This window comes from Lacerta agilis, chromosome 2 (assembly GCF_009819535.1).
Source record: "Lacerta agilis isolate rLacAgi1 chromosome 2, rLacAgi1.pri, whole genome shotgun sequence".
NCBI lineage: Eukaryota > Metazoa > Chordata > Lepidosauria > Squamata > Lacertidae > Lacerta > Lacerta agilis.
In genome coordinates, this window is record NC_046313.1 from 57967300 (window position 1) to 57990000 (window position 22701).

Sequence of the window (22701 nt, forward strand, 5' to 3'; positions counted from 1 at the left end):
CGCATTCAGAACTTGCATCTTCTGATTTTTTTCCTTTGAGGAAAAAAGCTATGAGGGGCAGAGTATGATAGCAGCAAAAACTTCTAAAACAGGTCTAGAACAGACAAATAGCAATTGTTTTTTTGTAATGCAGAAATTAAAACTATTGCTATGCAAATGCAGACAGGTAAATAAGGCAGGTAAATAAACAGACAATTTTATTGTGTTTGAGAGATCTCTGAAGATTAAATATTATCTTCATTAATAACCCAAAGCTTTAAAGATCAGCAGATTGCAGAAGTTGTTTACTAGAGGCTTGCTTTGAGTATGCAGCTATGACAGGATGGAATTGGCCATAGTCAGATGATAAAGTGAAGCTTACTGCACACTTGGTCCATAAGAAATGTGGGCCTGTGGCGATGTAAAGTTTACTGGTTGCCAACTTTCTCAGAATGTTCCTTACATTTTGTAAATGATTGTCTATAGCCACCCAATAGGTTAAGAAATGAAATAAATGGGGAAAAGGGATTGCTTTTAGCCAGGAAATGAGCTTTCTTGGCTACCTATCTAATTAATAGGTAAATTCTGGCTACCTGCCCAATTAATAGACCAGTCCTCTATAGGGCCTATAAAGTTCCAATGTACAAAAATGACAGGTATTGCATTTTTTAAAATAAAAACAACTTGTTTATATGCATATAACCTTATTTATGAGCTCCCGTTGCTCGGTCCCAGCTCCTGCCCACCTAGCAGTTCGAAAGCACGTCAGAGTGCAAGTAGATAAATAGGGACCGCTCCAGCGGGAAGGTAAACGGTGTTTCCGTGCGCTGCTCTGGTTCGCCAGAAGCGGCTTTGTCATGCTGGCCACATGACCCAGAAGCTGTCTGCGGACAAATGCCAGCTCCCTCGGCCTATAGAGCAAGATGAGCGCCGCAACCCCAGAGTCAGACATGACTGGACCTGATGGTCAGGGGTCCCTTTACCTTTAACCTTATTTATAAATGTCCCTATTGTCTTAATCATGCTTTTAAGGAGAATTTGTTGAAATACTCTAGTCCTTTTTTAATCATACTTGCAGTATGCATACAGACTTATAATATTTGGTGTACAAAGAACGAGGGAAATTTTTCTCTGTTGCCTTGCCGGCTCCCGCAAGATAGCAAGCATCTAGTTCAACCCACTTTCCTGTCACAGAACATTGGTTTATAGGCTGTGTAAAATGGCTGTCATTACTTCTGTTTTAGTAGCTTGTGGGGACTTTAAAAGCCAAAAGTGAAGTCTGAAATGCACTCCTTTCTCTTTTGTTTTCCCTAGCTCCTGGGGCTGAAGAAATGGAAAATAGAGCTTCATTGTACATTCATAGATAGATTTTCAGCATTATTCAGCTCCCAAGGGTGGGGCATACAACAGTTATGTCACTTTACCTACTAATATAATTTTGCTTGTATTAGGCAAAACCTGCATCTGAACTTGGTGATGCTGTTCCAACCTCTCTTGGAACAGGACAGAGTGAGAGAACTGTGGGAACTACCAAAAGAGGTGCCTAAACTTGAAATAAGGCACAAAGAAATTTTCTTACTCATATTGCACTGACTATCACATTGCTTTACCTCTTAGTAGTGTATTCTAGCAGTAAACATGTAAATTGAACAGTAAAATCTTTAAAAAATGGTTGTGTGTTAAGATTTTGCTTTGTACCAAATCGGTTGCAGTCTTAGGCAAAAGTGCACATGCTTACAACTCAATGAAGCAATGGATTACAGCCTGTAAGACTCCATTCCAGTTAAATCAATCAGAATGGTCTATATTCTCTTTTCATCTCCTTTTTAAACTGCTTGCATCAGTTTTGTTAAATTTTTGCTTGCTTCGCTTTTAGGGAGCTTTCTAGTAATGCCAGTATTGTGTGGTATTTTGGCACTGTATTTATAAAATTAATCTTAAAATATGTGACCCTCACCCAGATAACGTGTATCCATGCATGGATTTCTGATTGATTTAACTGGAATGGAGTCTGCACAAATTGCACAAAAGCCCGCTTCTTTGTAGGAAAATTGTCCAAATCCAGCACAGTGTAAGATGCCTGCAAAGATGGGTATATATCTCTTTCAGTTTGCACACACTCATGCAAATGCTGTGTCTGTCGTTGAGCCCCAATGGTTGGTGGCTAGAGCTACTGGTAATGCAGTGGCTCGCAAGTGATAGCAGGAAAAGGTTTGTTTTCTTCTGTTTCTCTGAAACTTTCCAGTGTGGTCCAAAGCATCTGGAGGGCATCAGATTGGCAAAGGCTTTACTTTGGAATGCAAATTGCATACATGTTCCTAGTTACTATGATGAGAGGGAAGTTTTTCAGTCTAGGCCCAGTTGAAAGGGCAATACAGTCTAGGCCCAGTTGTGAAAGGGCAATACAGTCGTACCTCGTGTTGTGTTCGTTGCGGGTTGTGAACGGCACGGGTTATGAACGCACCAAACCTGGAAGTAATGGAACGGATTTCTTCCGGGTTCAGCAGGTCGCACATGTGCAGACGTGTGCAGTGACATCACACGCTTGTGCAGAAGTGGCGCTGCAGGTTGCGGACTTCTCAGGATGCGAACAGGGCTCCGGAACAGATCCGGAACAGATCCCGTTCGTATCTAGAGGTACCACTGTAGTGTTTTAACAGGTCCACATTCCATCTCCCGTATCTTGCCTTCTTTTGCCCTGGGCTGGCCTTCATTATGAGGTGAATTCCATGCCCCTAATCTTACCTGTTGAATTCCAAAATACTACAGTTTGGACTGTGTGGTACTAACACTCAGGTTTCTAGACAGTGTACCTTGATTTTTATATTTTCGTGAGTGACAAGTTTGTATGAAGTCTAGTTAAGGATGGATTTTTCAAAAGGTAATTACTATTATAGAAGCAAGTCTATGGGGGCTTGTGCCACTAGGAAACTGCCTTTTTAGGTAATGGCTAATATTATCCATCGAATAGTAATAGTATATTGTTAAAAGTTTTTGTGATTGCTTGCCCATCTAAAAATACGATGCTCTAGGAAAGATGTAGCAAGATGTTTGATGCATTCTGAATTAAAATGGTTCAAATTATGAGCTGAAATCCGAGGTTAGTAATACGGTGATACCTTTGTTTAAGAACAGCCCTGTTTATAAACTATTTGGTTACGAACTCCACAAAACCGGAAGTAGTGTCCCGGTTTGTGAACTTTACCTCGGTGTAAGAACGGAAGCTGAAGGGTGGAAGGGCACTGGCGGTGGGAAGCCTCATTAGGGAAAGCGCACCTCGGTTTAAGAATGGACTTCCGGAAGGGATTACCGGTAAGTTCTTAAACCGAGGTACCACTGTACCTGTGTTAAGGTAAATTAAGGGAAAAGCCAATCTGAGTTCACTCTGTCAGAGCTGTTTTCATCTCCACAAACATTTCAGTAGTTCACTTCTGTTTCTTCCTAATGTTGTGATCAGTTTTTTAATGTTTCCATTTAAAAGTGTGATATGTGAAAAGACTTTAAGAACAACAACAGAAAAACCCATGAACGTGCAGATATTTCACATTTGTGTTAGCTATCCATTTTCTGCTGCTTTTTGACTCCAAAGTTATTATTAATGAGATAGTTGTATATTCTTATTCTGACAGTGCACAACATAATATTCCTCTTCTATAAAGGAACCATTTTACATTAAACAGAAAAAAATGAGGAAAAAACTACCGGGTATCTCTGAAATGTCTAGTGAAATGTCTAGTGAAATGTCTTCAGTACCTGTTTTTAGCAGAAACATTTCTAAAAATCTATCCCATTAATAAAATGTTAGTGGGGAAAGCAAAACTTTGGTTGTGGGGTAAGGTAAAAATTAATTAGCAAGGAGCAGTCAGTGTTCATCTTAATGTTTTAATAGATATTTTAGAGTAATTAAATAAAGGTTACATCAGCATATGGAAACTTAGCAGACTGGTTTTCAGAATCTATGAAACAAAGGTGCTAATGCCTTGTGAATATTAATATATGCTATACATTTATCATGAATGATGTAAGAAAATAGTTAATAATCCTCCTACACATTTGACAGTTTCATTAAAAAAAAACCTCTGGGGTCAGTTAGATCCCAGTAATATTCAAATAACTCCAGCCATTATGCAAACACTAATTAGCAAATTGCTGTATCAACATAAAACACTAGGTACTTTCTTGCCATTTAACTATTTTATTCATATCTTTGTATATTTTTGAGTTGAATGAGCAAACATAACAGTAAGATATTAGGAATCTGCAAGATCCTATAGGAATTAACATTCAGATTCATTCTCGATCCTAATGACCATCCCAGTGATCCTTTGGAAGGAAGGGTGGGATATAAATAAAATAAACCAATTAAATAAATAATCCCTGTATAGTTGTACCTCTATACTTACAAACAATAGTCCTATAATTATTTCCTACTTGTAGCACCACGTTTGGTAATTGTAAAGCTTTTTTAAAAAACCAAAAACTTAATTTGGATCAATTTGGCCCTAATCTCAGATTAGTAACCTGTTGTTGTTTTTTCTTCATGTGGAATGGTAAATACCATGTGTGCCCTTTCTGATGAAAACTACCCAGCTGTTGTCCTAAGCATGGTGAGCCAGCCGCAGGCAACAGATTTTGGAAGCAGTAGACCTTTAAAGAAAATACAAAACGACTGTTTTTGAAAATACTTTAAAAGTTGTTCAGGTGTTCTCGGAAACCTCTCTAGAAAGTACATGCTCAATGCCTTTCTCTTGAGTTGCTTCTCCAGAAAGAAAGAGGCAAGCAGGAGTGACTTCTTGGTGGGCTCAACAGGAGAGAAATAATGACTTGGTCCTTTCATCTCAAGTGCTGAAATGGCTAGAGCTGGCCCTCAAAACATTTAGCAACCTGACAAATTTTCCAGTTCTGTAGACGGTTTTAAGCTGAAAGGAAATAGTGCTACCTGTTAAGTTTTGTCAAGGCCATCCATGCTTTCATTTGTTACTCTGTTAGGTGACCCCTCTCCCTTACTTTGCATGAGGCAATGGCAAATTTGGCAGGAAAGTAAGCAGTTTCCACTTACACTTGCTGACCCTGTTGCTGGGTAGAGGGAGAAAAGAATATGAATGCCAATGAAAAGTTCCCCAAGCAAGGAAATGAAGCTGGGCAGTTTTTACACGTAGAACTCTTAATACTGTGATGCAGAGTGTGTTAATGGAATGAATAGAAATCTATATACGCAATATCAGAAATAAATGGTAGCCAGCTAAATTGTTATTTTAGAGGCTATTGAGTTTTTAAAATATTGTGGTGTATCCTCAGTGCTTGAGAGGAGTGCTTCTGTTATGAAACAGAAACCTTGTAACACTGCTTAGGAAACCATTTTTATTAACACCCCTTAAGCCAGTGGTGGCGAACCTTTTAGAGACCGAGTGCCCAGACTGCACACCAAAACCCACTTATTTATCGCAAAGAGCCCAAAGTTTTTGAGCTTTTCTGGGAGAGACAGAACAGAAAAATCACCACGGTTCTCACCATCTCCCTCCCTCTTCCCCCCTCACACCGGGCACACTCCCTGGTTGGCTCACTCTCAGGCTGCTGTGATGGGGAGGACAGAGCAGCCATGAGGTCAGGTGAATGGCAGCAACCAGGAGGAGAGGGAGAGCCCCAGCCAGCCCAACAGCAGTGCCTGCCTGCTCCCTGCCCACGATCCCGGCGTGGTCTTCCCATCTTCCTTCCTCCCTCCGGCAACGTCACCGTGGTGAAGGGGTGAGGCTGGGTTAGGCCAGCCGTGCAGGGAGGCAGCAGGCGCAGATGCCCTCCTAGCCCAGGCAGGTCAGGCCCACGGGAGGTGAGGGGCCAGCGGAGTATTGGAGCTGTGGGGGGCAGAAAGGAATGGGCGAGGCCTGGCTTGGAGGGGGGGATCTGGGAACTATCACCCAGCACTGAAAAAAGTGCAGAAAAAAAAATCACGAGGGTCAAATAACGAACGCTGTTATGCCTAATCAGAAACAGCCACTGCCGCAGCCAGTTGAAAAACAGACCTATCGCCGAACACAATCTCTGGCTACCAGCAAAAAAAAAAAAAAAAAAAGTTGCGGGTTTAAGCAGTGGGTGCACGCAGTAGCATGGGGAGGAGCGGGAGCACAAATGGGAAAAAAAAGTGTGTGGTGCGCGTGCCAGCAGTGAGGGCACTGCGTGCCATAGGTTCGTCACTGCTAACTTAAGCTATGGAGTGCATAAGGGCTCAGGATCCAGACTGGCTGTCAGCCCTAAACCTGAATGCTTTAATGGTACATAGTGTGTGTGAGGAGGATGGAGTCTCCATTTTGCTTTCAAACTGAAGATAATCATGCAGATTTGTTATTGGAGGCAATGGCTGTTGATGTTTACACAGTACTTTAAAAAATATTTTTACATTTGTTATAAAACTTTCCTCTAATAGATCTCAATTCCTTCTACTTTGTATTACAATTGTTCATGCTTCATAGGGGCCATTGAGACTTGTTCTCCTGTACTCAAGGCCAGGAATGTTTGTGTGTGTGACCTGAGGAAAGGATATGGCAGACATTTCCCCTTCTTAAGTCAAGCTGGGAGTGCTTTGCTGAGATTGACCGCAAGTGCTATTCCTCTGCACAAAGGAGTTTACACCTCAAATTAACTCCCATCTTCCACTTGCATAACAACAGAAATAAGCATTGGGGAATCCTGTTTATCAGAAAACTTAGTGCTTATGGGGTTAGCAGTGGCAATATAATGGATCAGAATGTGTGGATCAGAATAATCTAAACTCTGTTTTTCTTTTTCTTTTTAATGATTCAGGAAAGTACTTCCAATTAGCATGTATTAAATGTCACTGGCAGATTAGACATTGTGCGGAGTGTAGCAACGTACTGTTCACATTCAGGGAATGCTCAAACCATGGTTTGGAGGATTGGGAATAAGTAGCAGTGAACCTTGGGCTCATGCAGGGATGGGGAACCTTTTCAGCCTGAATGCCTCATTTCTTCATGCTTAGCCTTATGCTAGTAGTGCTTGGGGACAGCAGCAAAATGGGTGTGACAAAACTGGGTGGCGCAACAGGTGCAACTCTAGTCGTGGAACAGTAGGCTACAGTCCAGCCATGCAAAGTTCAGGCATTGCTGCATACAAGCACATCTCCATCTGCCATCCTCCATACAGGCACGGAAGAGGCATTATCATAGTTTAAAGGGACATTCAGGCAGAAGTACGCCAGGAAAGCACTGAGCAGGGACCAGGGAAAGAGTCTTGAGGGCCAGATAGGGAGATTGGTGTGTGTGTGTGTGTGTGTGTGTGTGTGTGTGTAACATTTGACCCAGAACCTCAGGTCCATCCCCCCACCCCTGCTCTCTAGTGCTCATACCTAAAACATAGTGTGGAAATGCCAGACAATTAATCAGAATGTAGCCATTCTGTACATGTTCTTGATTGATAAGGGTCCTGGAGGTTTTGGAGTTACTCATATCAGGCCAACTTCATTTTTTTTTAAAGCACACTTAAGTGACTTGAGTTTTTACAAGCCATCAAATGTATGGATGATATGACATTAGCATAGGAGTGAGGTTGCCACTTTTTCTTGTTTGGAAGTACAGTGATACCTCGGTTTATGAACTTAATCTGTTCTGGAAGTCCGTTCTTAAACCGAATCCGTTCTTCAACCGAGGCAGGCTTTCCCTAATGAGGCCTCCCACCACCATTTGGCTTCTGTTCTTAGACCGAGGTAAAGTTCGCAACTCGGACACTACTTCCGGTTTTGCGGAGTTTGTAAACTGAATAGTTCATAAACAGGGCTGTTCTTAAACCGATGTAGCACTGTAATGGTAATTATTGCCTTCATCAATGATTGGCACTATTCCAGTATTCTAGTCTATAAGAAGGGAGGTGCTTCTTTTAAGAATTTTGGTTTGGCAATGTTTCCTGGAACCACATGTTGTTCTTTTATTTCTGACAGGAATGCCCAAAGAGAAGTACGATCCACCTGACCCACGGAGGATGTACACAATTATGTCCTCAGAGGAAGCAGCCAATGGAAAAAAGTCACACTGGGCAGAGTTGGAAATAAGTGGTAAGTGGAGAGATATTGGATACACGAGAGTAGCATGGCAAATAGTTACTCTGTTGTTTTTTTAATTACTTAGTTTTATTTAATGTTCCAGCAGAACAATGTGGTTTAAAATCTAAAGCATGTTAATTTTTAAAAATTTCAGTATCTTAATTAAATTTATCACCCTTTGTCAAACACAGTGTGAAAGCCTCTTTTGCTTTGTAAAAGACTGAATCTGTGCAAAAAATCTGGCTTTTAAAAACATCCAAAACTGCAGTCCAATACACACTTACCTAGAAGTATGTCTTACTGAACTTGATGACACTTACTTCTGCATAGACATGCAGAGGATTGCATTGTAAATTGATGAAATACTTGTGGAAATGAATGCTGTAAGTTAAAAAGATGAAGAATTCTTTCTCTCTTCTGTTTTGAGTTTACTTCCAATCTGGATCGTGCCCACAATGTCTTCTGAATCTTTCCTGTCTACATGCTTGCTGACAAACAAAAAAATAAATCTGAAAGCTTGATGACTGAGAACTTCACTTTGCAGAAACCACATTCTCTTGAGCAACTTTTATTTTAATGGTTGTGGATATGTTATGTTTCGTATCAGTTTACCAAATACTAGGCTGAATAGTCTGTTATTTCCTGATTCCGCTTTTCAAATTGTGGTATGTTTTTTGTCTTCCCAATTCCAGCCTCTCATAAGGTCAGAATTTTGCATACTTAAGTTCTTTAAGAGCTTTCAGGTATATGCCATCCAGACCAAGGTTTTAATTGGTAAATCTCTTATTCTCTTTTTTTATTTTACTTGTAGAATTAAAAAACCTTCACATGTCCTGGAGGCATTTCAATTCTTTAAAACTGATCATCTCTTTTATATATATATATAAGCAACTTTACAAGCAACTTACCATTAATATATACAGTGGTACCTCAGGTTAAGTACTTAATTCGTTCTGGAGGTCCGTTCTTACCCTGAAACTGTTCTTAACCTGAAGCACCACTTTAGCTAATGGGGCCTCCCGCTGCTGCTGCGCCGCCAGAGCACAATTTCTGTTCTTATCCTGAAGCAAAGTTCTTAATCTGAAGTGTATTTTTCTGGGTTAGCGGAGTTTGTAACCTGAACCGTATGTAACCCGAGGTACCACTGTATGTTGAATTTGATAGCACCGTGTTCACTGTTTTCCAATTGATTCAACAAAACTCTCATCTCTCAGCCAATTGTGGATACCTCTTTCCATTCAAGTCCAAGGTCTCTTCCCTCCTAGTCAATTCCATGTTCAAGGACAGCCATCTATTTCATCTAGAAATGTTATGTGTTGCAATTTTGAATGTAGTCCATGTGAGGGTAATTGTAGCCATTGATTATTACACTTTCTCCTTTATCTGATTTCATTCTCCATCACTTTTGGTCAGGGGAGGGACATGCTCCCTGCATCAGGGCTGCAGTCACATAATGTGACTTATGATCTATTCTGCTTTTTGACATTCTAATTAACACTACCCCAACATGGCCTTCCCTGTTCTTTCTGTATATAAAAGGATACCTATATCCCAATGATTCTCATCTTCCTACCGGGTTCCCTTAATGTTGAAACAGCTACATTCTGTTTTAGTACTTTGCACCCAGGTTTTTCTCCCCCTGCTTTTGCTTAAAAGCCTCTAGCATTAGAATATAAAAGGCTATATATAGATACATTTCCAAATCTCCTTTTTGTATGCAGTTTTTCCTACAATTCCTTTTTGTCTCTTAAAATCACTGTTATTTTTGTCCTGATACTGTAATTTCTAAGCTCTTCATATCCCCTAGTTTAGCCACCTGAGAGTTCCTAAAAGGTGAATCATCCTGAGCCAGATGTTCACCAGCTCTTGTCTTCCCCTCAGAAATCAGTTTAAAAACGGCTTTGCAACCTTTTTGATGTTAAGAATCAGCCATTTACCCCTGATCTTTAGTTTCTGATTAGAAACGTAATAAATGATGCATGCTGATGTACTATGCTTTGGCAATTAGCTTATTAGTAAAATATTCTGTAGGTACTGGTGTAAAGATCTATAAAACTCAAAGGCAGCAAGTTGTCCATGCATCCAGGTATTTTATTCTAGTACCAGTGAGTTCAGTGATATTTCTTGAACTCAGTACAGAGGTTGTTCTACCAAAATGTAATGCCTGATCCTTTAAAAAAAAAAAAAAAGATTCTGGAACCTTAGAATTTTTTTTTTAAAAAAAATCTGATTCTGTTGGGCGATTTCTTAGCATTTCAAAATACATATATTTCTATTTTGCAGATGAATTAGAACTACTGTCTAGATCAGGGGTTCCCAAATGGTGGTGATGCACAAGCTTCACTGAAGTGGTCTGTAGCAAGTCTGTAAATATAATTAAATATCACAGAGTATCTAATATAACACATTACAGTTGCTACAACATGCAGAAAAATCATAAAGTGGTCCATCAAGACCCTCAACGATTTTCAAGTGATCTTGGGGAGTTTGGGAACCTGTTGATCCTGCTTCCCTTGCCTCTGATTTTTACTTTATTATGAAGAAGCATTTGATCACTTTTGAAGCACAAAAGCCTTGAATTCACATTTCCATAATGCATCACAAAACTAAACAAAAACAGTGACGAGTTAAATTTTTGGGCGTATATTTCAAATGTATCCGTTGAAATACATTTTAAAATAAAAGACAAATTAGTTGGTGTTTTGGTGGTTGAATTGAAAAGTACCTAACACAAGAAGGGGAAGGAGATAGTTGCAGAAACTGTTTTGCTGTTTTGATTCATTTGCAGAAGTACTTGCACAAATGCGAAACGAGACAGAAAATGTTTCCCTCTTGTCTTTCAGGGAAAGTAAGAAGCCTAAGTTCATCCTTATGGTCACTGACACACTTAACAGCTTTGCATCTCAGTGACAACTCCTTATCCCGTATTCCTTCAGACATTGCCAAGCTTCACAATCTGGTGTATTTGGACCTGTCATCTAATAAAATCCGCAGTTTACCAGCAGAGCTCGGAAACATGGTGTCACTCAGGTAAACAAAATGCATCTGTGAAGCCAGTATGATGTCACTTCAGGTTTCTGTCACTGTATTGTTTTGTATTGCAGTTCATTTTTATTATTATTATCATCATTATTAGTAGTAGTAGTAGCAGCAGCAGCAGCATTTATTATTGTTAAGCAGAAAGCTTATCCCACATTAGCTGCTTCTTGGCTGATTTTTTTCCAATTTGTATTGCAATCTTTCTGCCTTCTGGTGCTTGGGGAGGGCTGAAATATATTAGTGTTCACTTCTGAACCTGCTCCAAATTTCAGGAGTATATTGCCCAGCTATTCAGAAAGAGGTTAAAGTTCCATTTTAGGCTCTTAGCTTGCTTTATGGCTGCTCAGATAAGGAGTCAATTTGAACCTGGATGACTGGTTTAAAACTCCAAAGTTTTTCTAAAAATATTTGTCCTTTATGGGAATAAACAGCTGTTCATATTTTTGTTGCTTATTTGAAGTGTTACATTTCCTAAATACCAAATTTGCCACCCTGAGTTGTCTCTTCATGAAATCCTGTAATCTTGTGTGTAATGTGTTCCCCTGAAAAAATGATAAACCCTCTTACTTTAATGGTTCTTTTTCCTGCTGGCTTATTGGTAATCCCCATGGCAAGGTTAAAATCTTTCTAAACAAGGATAAAAGCAGCAACCACCTTGATATTCAATGCAATACATAAAGGAGTGGTATCATATTGATCATAATAAGTACAGTCACATAAAGTTCATAAAGTTACTATTTTAATTTGTGTGTCGTTATTGTGATGATTTCTCAAAGTTGCTACTAGCAGCTTTCTGAAACTATTCTGTTATGTGTTACCATATAATTCTTGCATGCATCTGGTATTGGAAAAAAGGTGCCAGTGCAGGACATTCCAACTTTTCGTACTATGTGGTCTGCAAGGGTAATTTGACATGGAACCCATGGGCCACACACTGCCTTGTAATATGGGAGGTGGGAAGTGGGGCCAAAATTTGACCACCAGCAGCCCAGCCCTTGCGCTGCCTTCCCAAAACTGGCTAACAAAGGTGCTGGGCTTTGCAAAGGAGGTGATGTCTGGCAGTCTGCTAAACGTTTCCACTGCATGAAATGCTGAATGAATGGTGAGGAGAAGAGAGGATCAAAGAAGGAAGAAAAGTCTTGTTCCACCTCACCCTCCTCTCTCCCACCTTGTCTCTCACCTCCTGTTCCTATGCCTTCTTCACATTGGAGGGAAAGAGAACATTATTGTGGGGGCGTGGGAATTGTGTTCACTGGAGGAGCACTTCAGGGTGTATTTCTACAGAGGACCAAGCAGACCCTCAGTTATTAGTTGGGGGCCCAATATAGTTGAAAGTGCCTAGCTGATCTAGGCTCCTAATCCAGTCTCTGAGAGGATGGCACAAGGGCAAAGGTGTCCTCTAGATGCTGTTGGACTCAAGCTCCCATCGGCCCTGGTCATTATTCTTGCTGCTAGGAACTCAACAACATCTGAAGGGTACCACACTAAGGAATAGGATGCCTGTGTGCTTCAAAAGGCTGAGGGTTGGATATATTTCTTGAGGGCATGAAGGAACGTTCATCTATAGTACTCTCCCTTTTATGCTTACTTAGCTAAGCAATTTTTAAAAGAAGGTAGAGCGTCTCTGCAGTTGGCAGAAGCCTCTGATCCTACCTAATAGCCCAGTTTTCAAATGGTCGTAGGAGGTGACTATGACTAATAAAATATGAGTTAGAGTCCTTTTATAGATGTTCTTATTGAGCAAAGCTACCCGCTTTCACTTTTATCTCTTCAAGAGTTGGGTTGCTGACTGCCTGGTAAACAATCTTCTCTTACCTAGCAGGTTTTCTTAAAAAAACAAAAAAACAAAACCTCAATAGTATATCAGAAGGCTAAAACTATAAAATAGCTCCACTTTCTAGCTGCTTGTGATGAAAAGAAGCTCAGGAAATTGTGATTTCAGTGAACTGAGCAATGAATTAAGGCGGGGGGGGGGAGTGGTAAAGAGCCCCAGTAGCTTTCTTATAGTTAGCATATTTCTTATAGTAAACACCTTACATTATTTTGTTTAGTAATTTTGACTGTAGGAGTAGTTTCTCCATGGTTTTACTTCATTAATGGTTTAACAAGTTTATGTTTAGAAGATGTGCTAGTCAGTTTGCTTTAATTTATCATTGTCTTTAACTAATGCAAGATCAATAATCATTGCTGTTCAGTTTTCCATTGCTTTTGAAATGTGCTATGTTAGCACAGTTTCTCTTTTGTAGTGAAACAATTTTCATTTAAAACAATTAACTGTATATATCTTACTACTTTTGTCTTCATGTGACTTGCTAATAGGGAACTCCATTTAAATAACAACCTGTTACGAGTCCTACCATTTGAGCTGGGAAAACTCTTTCAGTTACAGACGTTGGGTTTGAAAGGTATGAATTTTAACTCTTTCCCCCTTGCCCTTTGTTTGCAATTTTCAGTTGATCTCATTCCTCAGCCAGCCATCACTTTCAAGCTGATATTTTAAGAAATAAAATTACTACCTAAACTGGAAATGGCATACTAAGATTCAGGCACTTTGAAATTATGATTTTTACAAATTTCTCTAAACTGCATTTGTTTTGAAGAATGTTTTCCACCTTTATGAGATGTTGAGCTAATTTTACTGTTTCTTCTTGCCTGTAACCTTAGGGTCCTTATTATATAGTGTATGTATGTCTGTCTGGTTCTTTCTCTCTTCTCTCCTCCCCCTGCCCCCACCACCACTCCAGTGTGGTGATATTTCTGTAGAGCGAGAGTCTGAGATTTTCAACAAAAAACAGTTTCCTGAACTAGACACTTTAAAAATAAAAACGGTATGATGTTCTTGAGGTCTCATTTTCTCACCCTCTTCCCCAAACTCTTCTACAGGAAACCCACTTACACAGGATATACTGAATCTCTATCAAGAACCAGATGGAACAAGAAGGCTACTGAATTATTTGCTTGATAACCTGGCAGGTACTGCAAAAAGAAGTAAGTAGTGACTTCCTAGAACGCTTATTTGTGGCATGTAAAATAAATATCATTATCTCCTTATTATTATTTTTTGTCTTCTGCAAATAGTTTCGACAGAACAGCCACCTCCCAGATCTTGGATTATGTTGCAAGAACCAGATCGAACAAGACCAACAGGTAGAACTGAATAAATCTGTGCTTTCTTTCCAATCAGTGAAATTTTGTATTACAGTACCTTGCCTGTGCATCTTCTTTCCATTTCGCTTTAATTTTTATAGCAAGTAGTATAGACATTTTAGAGGGGAAGTCATATACAGATGAAATTCGAAAAATTAGAATATCATGGAAAAGTCAATTTATGTAAGCAATTGTTTTCATTAGCTACTGGAGTTTAATATATGAGATGGACTCATGACATTCAAAGCGAGATATGTCAAGCCTTTGTTTGTTATAATTGTGGTGATTATGGCATACAGCTGATGAAAACCCCAAAGCTGAAATTGTTAATTTGGGGGTTCTCATCAGCTGTACACCATAATCATCACAATTATAACAGATAAAGGCTTGACATATCTCGCTTTGCATGTCATGAGTCTATCTCATATATTAGTTTCAGCTTTTAAGTTGAATTACTGAAATGAACCTTTCCATGATAATTCTAATTTTTCGAGTTTCAGCTGTATGTTTAGAAATTGAAACATCTTGTGTTTCTCATTCTTTTTAAAATATTCTAAATACTACATTATTAACATGGCAGAAATATAGGCATTTTCCCATATGTATATCCATTGTACTGTTTAGAAATCTGTAAAGCTGTCTGAATAAAAACACCACCACCAAAACTGAATGCTGTCCAAACAATGGCACAGCCATTCGTGGCATCTTTAAAAGCAAATTACTAAAGAACATGAGTGGATGTTAAAATCAGAATTAAGTATGGCCTCAAACCATGTAGATCCATTTTGTCATAATGGTAACCCAATCCTATGTATCATGTTTACTCACCAGTTAAGTGCTGAGTTTAGTGGGGCTTATGTCCTATGCATAGGATTGTAGCTTAGTTACGAAACAAAGCTTCAATTGATTTAGACCTGAAATTCAATAAGAGCTCCTAAGTAGTTTAAGGTTTACCCTCATCTTGGAAAAAGTTATTTATATAAGCTGGCTTTATGCTGGCTACGGTAACAGCTATTGACCTTGTAGGGGAAGTTTTGTGCTTCATTCCAACACAGATTGAACCATTACATTATATTGCATTGTCTGCCTATTTGGTGAATGGTGGAACTACCAACCTCGTTTCTAGAGAGAGAAAATCTAAATAATGCTGCATTATTATAGGTCAGCTGCTCAAATATATCTTGGAGTTAAAGTAAGCAAAGCCTAAAGCTGATAAACTTATTTAAAGGGAAAGTTAAAAATGTATGTTTAAATCAGACAATTTCTCTCTTATACTGCAGCCCTGTTTTCTGTCATGTGTTACAATGTCCTCTGTGATAAATATGCTACTCGGCAGCTATATGGCTACTGCCCATCATGGGCATTGAACTGGGAATACAGAAAAAAGGCTATTATCCAGGAAATCTTAAGCTGTAATGCAGACATCATAAGTCTTCAGGTGAGAAATGACTTTGTTCTTTTTTTCTTATGTATGCATCCATTTTTAATGTTTTTAACGTAAGCAATTCTACATATAAGATGTGAATCATTACAAGACCCCTACAATATGCTCTTAAGCCTGCTCAGAACTATTTGGATGAAATTCCAATAATACAGTAAAATGAATAGGGGGCTAGTAAAGGATGCCTATGAAGCTTAGATATTTGTTGTTGTCTTTACTCCCCACCCACCCCTGTGAGAGTCTCTTCCTGATTTATCATTCCTGTGTCGAGATTCATTTGCTCTCCCATCTGTTAGAAGGCTGGGTTACGTGGCTGCAGATGATGTGCCAAACTAGCAGATGCAGTGCAAAGAGTTGCATTGCTTTTCTGCCAGGGATTACACGGGCCTTGAAGCAGAAAACAGGAATTAGGGTCAACCCTGCTGTCCAATAGACATTTCACCAAGCCAGGGAAATTCTGTTCAGTTTATTAAAGATCATAGCCTGTCCTGTCTTTAAGAGCTTGAGGTGGGCAACAGTCGATCAAAAATGTATATACAATATGTAAATTGCTGTTAAAATGGGTCACAACTCTGTCCAGGTATTTCCCCCTTTCCTCCCTTCTGTATGTTCCCCTCCTTCCATTGTCTTTTCCTCCCTTCGATTGTTGCTTAAATTACGCAGTTTCTTGCATTCTGACCTGATTGTTTTTCCTAGTGTTGCAGACATACTTCTGTCTCTGAACTAGACTAGTGTGTATCTTCTGTTTTGCATTATTCTGATAACCTTTTCTGAAGCACTCTGCTACACACTATTTTTATTGCATGTAGCAGAGTGTAACAGAGAATTTTGTGTGTAGCAGATAATTTTTGGTGTTTAATATATGTGTAGTGTTGTCTGGAAGCTGTTGGTTGCTGCATCCAAGTTTGTGGAGGGGTTTCTACTAATTGCAGGTTCTCCAGCTGTTGAAGATAGTTGCTTGTGGAAGCCTTATATTTTTGTTCCTTGAGTTCTTAAAGCTGCCCATTTTGGTCACAGAAAAACTCAGTATTGCTACTAGTATTAAGTAACTGCAAAGTTGTTTTTGCAGTTGTTAATGTACTCTGAATTCTTTAATACAATGGCTGGGGTTCACTTAATGTTTGACTCAAGATGATGATTTTGTGGAAATGAGTTCAGTGACCATGGCATCTGATTTTCTGTGGGCTCCAGATTTATTAGCTTAGCAGGGATAAAGTTTAATTGGGATTTTTCAAACAAATATTATTGTGACTTTGTACTATTACTGTTCTCAACAGTCTTCTACATTGGGTCCTTTTTATACCCTATAAACTTCCAGCTGTTCTACTTATATATTTAATTTAATTGTTTACTCCATTGTGTCCTCTGATATTTGCCTTCTGAATTTTAGACTGTTTCCATCAGTCACTATTTAGATGGAGGGGAGGGGAAACTGCCAGATCAGCTGACATTGTTTCTATGACTATTCTTACTCATTCACTCATCCTGAGCTACATCCTTTTCAGGCATGCTAAAATGGCACATTTTATTCTGGACTGCCATTGTGGCTTAATCCATTTCACAGTAATGTAATCTGATGACTGCTTGTTATATTGACTTGGAGCATCCGCTGAGTGGAGTTTGAATCATGTGACACTTCTGCCGGCAGAAGGGGGTAGTTGACGTTCACAGACTCCTCCTTCCCATTGAAGCTCCTTGTGCCCCCCATTTCCAGATGGAGGTATCCCACTCTTCCTTAGAAAGCTCAGAGCAGCTTACATGACCCACCAGTGATCTGTTTCCTATGTGTTTTGACAGTACGTCAACTAGCTTGAACAGTCTTCTAGCATCAGGTCATCCCAGACTGTTAGCTATGCTATGGGTTGAACCTGGCTCACAATGCTGTTTTTAGTAATCTGCTACTGTCTTTTGAAATCAGGTGCATATTTTTATCTTTGAAAAGCACCGCTTCTCCCTTGGGTGCAACAGTATTGTTAGAAGCTCTTAGAGGCTCAGGAAACAGGAAGGTGTGTGTACTTGTGGTGTATGTATGGTGCATGTGTAGCACTGGTCACACCCATTGATGGCATGTGAGCCTCAAAGCCCTCTGGTCAAAAATGTTAGCTATTCCTGTGTTAGGCTTCTATCCTGAAGGGAGGTACACTTTGACGGATTCCTGCTGCTGCTTTGTTCCTACTGTATTGTATACAGTTGGCAGACAAGTCAGAGTCCCACATAAGCTGTTCTATAGAAAGGCATATGTATACATACATATCAGTAAAATGAAATTTAACACTAGTTCTTCTCCCCCATTAATTCAGTTGCTGTCTTTTCACATTATACTTTCCTCAAAGGACATAACTTCAGAGTCCTGCTTTAAGTGGGTATCCAGAAGAGACTTGATCTTCATTGGAGACTTGAATTCATTTTCTTTTTAAAAGTTGCATTGTGCATTTGATAGCTCACCTAATTCTTGCGCTGTCTTACATTTTAGGAGGTTGAAACTGAGCAGTACTACAGTTTTTTCCTAGCAGAATTGAAAGAGCGTGGATACAACGGATTCTTCAGTCCGAAATCCAGAGCTAGGACAATGTCAGAACAAGAGAGAAAACATGTTGATGGTTGTGCAATATTTTTCAAGACAGAAAAGTAAGATAAAATTTGTATCTTGTTCTCTGGCTTACAGTGAATGAGGTTGCACAGCAACATCAGTTTTTAATCCTCTATGAAACCAGAGGCAGTCCTATAGCTTTGTTTTCAATGTCTTTCATTTCATTATACAGTGGTGCCTCACTAGATGAAAATAATTCGTTCTGCGAGTGTCTTCGTCTAGCGATTTTTTTCGTCTAGCGAATGCAAGTAGCGGTTTTCGCACGACGGAAAAAAAATTTTCCCCGTTTTGCGGGGCAGTCTTCTGCTAGCGAATGCCTTTCGTCTAGCGAGTTTTTCGTCTAGCGGGGCACCACTGTACTATAAATTCTTGTTCCAAAAAGATTATTTCAGTAATTTGGGGAGCCTATCAATACTTTGGCTGTTTAGGACTAGGTAACTTGAGTATTATAATTGTTCACTCATGAAATATGAATAAAGTAGTGGCCTTCTATGAATTCTCATAATAGTTCACAGCTTTTGGTGGAATGGTAAATATTTAAGAAAATGTCTGCATGTCGGCTTATATGTGTTCAAGCATTTATGATGGCCACAGTTGTGGTAAGCTGTCACAGCCATTATATTCACATTGAGAAGTCTGTTTCACTAATTTCTGTCAGCTGTGCAGATAGAATATGTGAATCATATTGTGATAAATATGGTGTTATGTGCAGATCTTGCTTTAAATTGATTTTATTGCTTTCAGGTTCACCTTGGTTCAGAAGCATACTGTTGAATTTAATCAGCTGGCTATGGCAAACTCAGAAGGATCAGAAGCAATGCTGAACAGAGTAATGACAAAAGACAACATTGGAGTTGCTGTGTTGCTAGAGCTACGAAAGGAGTTAATAGAAATGTCATGTAAGTACAGTAAATGCAAATCCAGTTTTCAACTGGACTCTGCAGCCGTCTTCCGCATGTATGCACATACCCTTTGCTGCTTTGGAAAAGAGTTGAGAACTGGTTTATCTACCAGTTCCGGTGATGAAACTCATACCCAATGGATAGGAGAAGTCTCTACTTCTAACTTTGAGAACTTAGTGTGAAATGAAAAACCTTCCAAGGAGATGCAGACAGTTGCTTAACCATAAAATTTGTTTTTGCCCACCACCACCAACTTAATTTTTTGCATACTGTTTAAGGTGTATGTGGAGTAGTCATGCTACCCCAAACTGGAGAATGGCTTTTCATGCATCTACCTGTCAATACAACTTTTTAAATGTACTGTAAAAAAAACAAAAAACCTATTTTTTAATTTGTTTGTTTGTTTTTAGTTCAAAAGGGAAGTGAAATGGAATCAAAGTGGAATGGGGAGATGTGAAGATTATTGAGGCTAGAAAAAGATTTATAAGTCATCACTATTTTCTCATCTCTGTGTCTGTGCTTCCCTATTGGCCATGATTTGTTCCTTTGACTGCCCTAGTATTTGTGCACATGTGCGGTAAAGACGCTGCTTAGCTTAGTATGGATGACAAACTGTATTTGCAGGTGATGAATGTAGCCTGTATTTTCCGTTAAGTAAATACTGATACACTTTGTCACTGCAAACAGTATCTGTCTAGATTGCAGAATTCTTTTGTGTGGTACTTGTCTTTATTGCTGTATGGGGAAAGGGTAATGACTGACAAATACTGCAGTTAAAATGCATATTATGTTTGCTAGAAAATTGTATATATAGTAGCTTACAACTTATTTGCAGTCCATCACAGTAGCTGTTCGTTATCATGTCGATAATGCAATAAAGCCAGCAGAGGGAGCACAGAGCCCTTTTTGTTTTAAACTCATAAAATGGCTGGTTGAGATAAGGAATCCTGTATTTGTAAAGTCCCAGTTAATTACTGCTGATTAGTTTGATATATCTCTTTAGCAGTATTTTTAAAGCCCTTTTCACCAATGCAACCTATGTAGTGAAGTATCACTGCTGTTTTCTGAAGGGTTTTTTTTATTTTCCATTTTAGCAGGCAAGCCACACCCAGGAATGGATAAACAGCTGGTCCTTGTAGCAAATGCACACATGCACTGGGACCCAGACTATTCTGATGTGAAGCTGGTTCAGACCATGATGTTCCTTTCTGAAGTAAAGAACATAATTGACAAAGCCTCTCGGAGTCTCAAGCCTGGTATTTCGGGAGAACATGCAACAATTCCACTTGTATTGTGTGCAGATCTGAATTCTCTGCCAGATTCAGGTGAGTGCAGCCATATTCCACTTGCGGAAGTGTTGTAACACTGCATTTGCTGAAACTGCTGGAAGTTGAATAACACTTGATAGTGAAAGGGGCTCACAGAGCCCTTTTGAAGGCTGTGCAGAAATGAACTTGAGGGATGGCTCTCAGAGCTCACCAGCTGATAGACACTGAAAGCCCTCTTGGCTCACTAGTGAGTTCCTCATGAAGGGCTCCCCGGCTCAGACTGCCTGGTAAAGTTCCCTGTGTATGCCGAGACAGAGTCTGCTTGCCAAGAAAAAGTTGCATTCCCGCTTCAAGCTCTCAATTGTTCCATTGCAGCCATGTCTTTATTTGTCCACATATAATGGCAGGTGAGCATGATTTTGGGGAAACAGCCTCACAGGACAAATTAGGACCCCTGTGAGCTGGAAGTTTACCACCACTAAATCAGAGACATCTAGTCTTAACACTTCACCCTTAATCAAATCTTATGGTCCCTAAATTCCAGCCGAGAGACAGAGTGAGAGTATTGGGGGGTGGGGGTGGATTGTACATTCTGCTTGGGCTATTGAGATGGATCATCCATCATGAATGTAATACTATTTAAGGGACAGCTTGCTTGTTGTTTTTTTAAAAAAAACATTTCCTTCGCCTAGGTGTGGTTGAATATTTGAGTACTGGTGGAGTGGAGACAAACCATAAAGATTTTAAGGAACTGAGATACAATGAAAGTCTCACTAACTTCAGTTGTAATGGGAAAAACGGAACCACCAATGGAAGGATTACTCATGGTTTCAAGTTGAAGAGTGCCTATGAGAATGGCCTAATGCCTTATACGAATTACACATTTGATTTCAAGGTGAGAGTTGAAATAAATTCCCATTGCACTATTACTGTTTTATTGCTTATTCAGCATAGGTGTGCAAGAAGTTTGATGAACTATTAAAACAAAAATGGAAGGGTTAGTGACCAATTAATTGTCAGGTTGGGGTAGTATTAAGTTTTGGAAGCACTTTTGAAGAGAAGAAAGCAGGCTGATAATTGAAAAGGATGCTCTCCCAATCACAGGAAACAGCTCAACAGCAGTAGCCATTGCTTGTGCTTAATAGGCCCATGGCCATGGGAAGGTCGTGACCACAAAGTTGCCTAACTTTACACAATAATTCCTAGGGGTAATATTGCCTCTTCAGAGGTATTAACAAGAAATATATGTGAATCTCAGTAGCATAGCATGTGAACACCTTATGATGACTCTTTAAGAATGATCTCAAAGTTTCTCTCCTATCATTCAATGATTTTATAGCGGTTGACAGTAAAACAAATAACACATTTTAAAAAATCATTTATTTACATATTTATATCTAGCTTTCTAAGGTGTTGTCACAAAGTATGTTACAATAAGTGTGTTAGCATCTTAATAAAACAAAGAAACAAGAACATGAACTCTGCAGTGAAATCAAGGGCAAGGCAAAGCATAAATGACCACGAAAAGAGCTCATGTTGCAACAAGACTATCTTAAGCCACCCCCCAGAACACTAGAAGATGTAATACTAAACCTACAGCCTGAAAAGGGGCAATTCACAATTCTGAGGAAGCAGTAGAGATGGACTTGATTTGAGCATGATGGAATCTGAAGCAGGACATTGCATCTCTTTTCAAACTCTGAGAATAATAATAATTATTAATAATTTTATTAATACTTTTATTGAAATAATTTAGAACATAAATCAATTATACCGACAACAAAAACAAACTACTACCCTTGACCCCCAAAGCAAAACAAATGGCAGTAAAACAGAAGCCAACAGTAAAAGAAAAAATTGTCACCTATATATACACCATATTTTCATTCCAAATTCTTCTTTCTCGACTTCCTTCATCCTGTACACAGTTTTCTATTTTCTCCTTCTAAACCAGGGGTCAGCAACCCTTTTCAGCCTTGGGCCGGTCCACTGTCCCTCAGACCATGTGGTGGGCTGGACTATCTTTTTTTGGGGGGGGATGAACGAATTCCTATGCCCCACAAATAACCCAGAGATGCATTTTAAATAAAAGGACATGTTCTACTCATGTAAAAACACGTTGATTCCTGGACCGCTCGTGGGCTGGATTGAGAAGGCAGTTGGGCTGCATCTGGCCCATGGGCCTTAGGTTGCCTACCCCTGTTCTAAACTGTCACTTTTTTGAATTATTTTTTATGATTTTTCCAAGTTAATCGAAACAAGACTAGGTATTTATTTTGGGGCAC

General features: G+C 39.3%; 1 protein-coding gene across 4 annotated transcripts in view; it reads left to right on the forward strand.

The window, feature by feature from the left end:
• Window positions 1-22701, forward strand: part of CNOT6 (CCR4-NOT transcription complex subunit 6) — a 36561-nt gene that overhangs the window by 10745 nt on the left and 3115 nt on the right. For 2 of the 4 annotated variants that reach the window (XM_033140232.1, XM_033140231.1), the window contains 10 exons: window positions 7928-8041; window positions 10873-11059; window positions 13388-13473; window positions 13952-14056; window positions 14147-14215; window positions 15496-15653; window positions 18130-18284; window positions 18991-19145; window positions 20243-20473; window positions 21109-21311. In XM_033140232.1, the coding sequence (XP_032996123.1) occupies window positions 7930-8041; window positions 10873-11059; window positions 13388-13473; window positions 13952-14056; window positions 14147-14215; window positions 15496-15653; window positions 18130-18284; window positions 18991-19145; window positions 20243-20473; window positions 21109-21311 (1461 nt within the window). In that variant the 5' untranslated portion in view covers window positions 7928-7929. The remainder of the gene's footprint in view (window positions 1-7927; window positions 8042-10872; window positions 11060-13387; window positions 13474-13951; window positions 14057-14146; window positions 14216-15495; window positions 15654-18129; window positions 18285-18990; window positions 19146-20242; window positions 20474-21108; window positions 21312-22701) is intronic. The other 2 variants (XM_033140233.1, XM_033140235.1) reach the window with 2 other exon arrangements.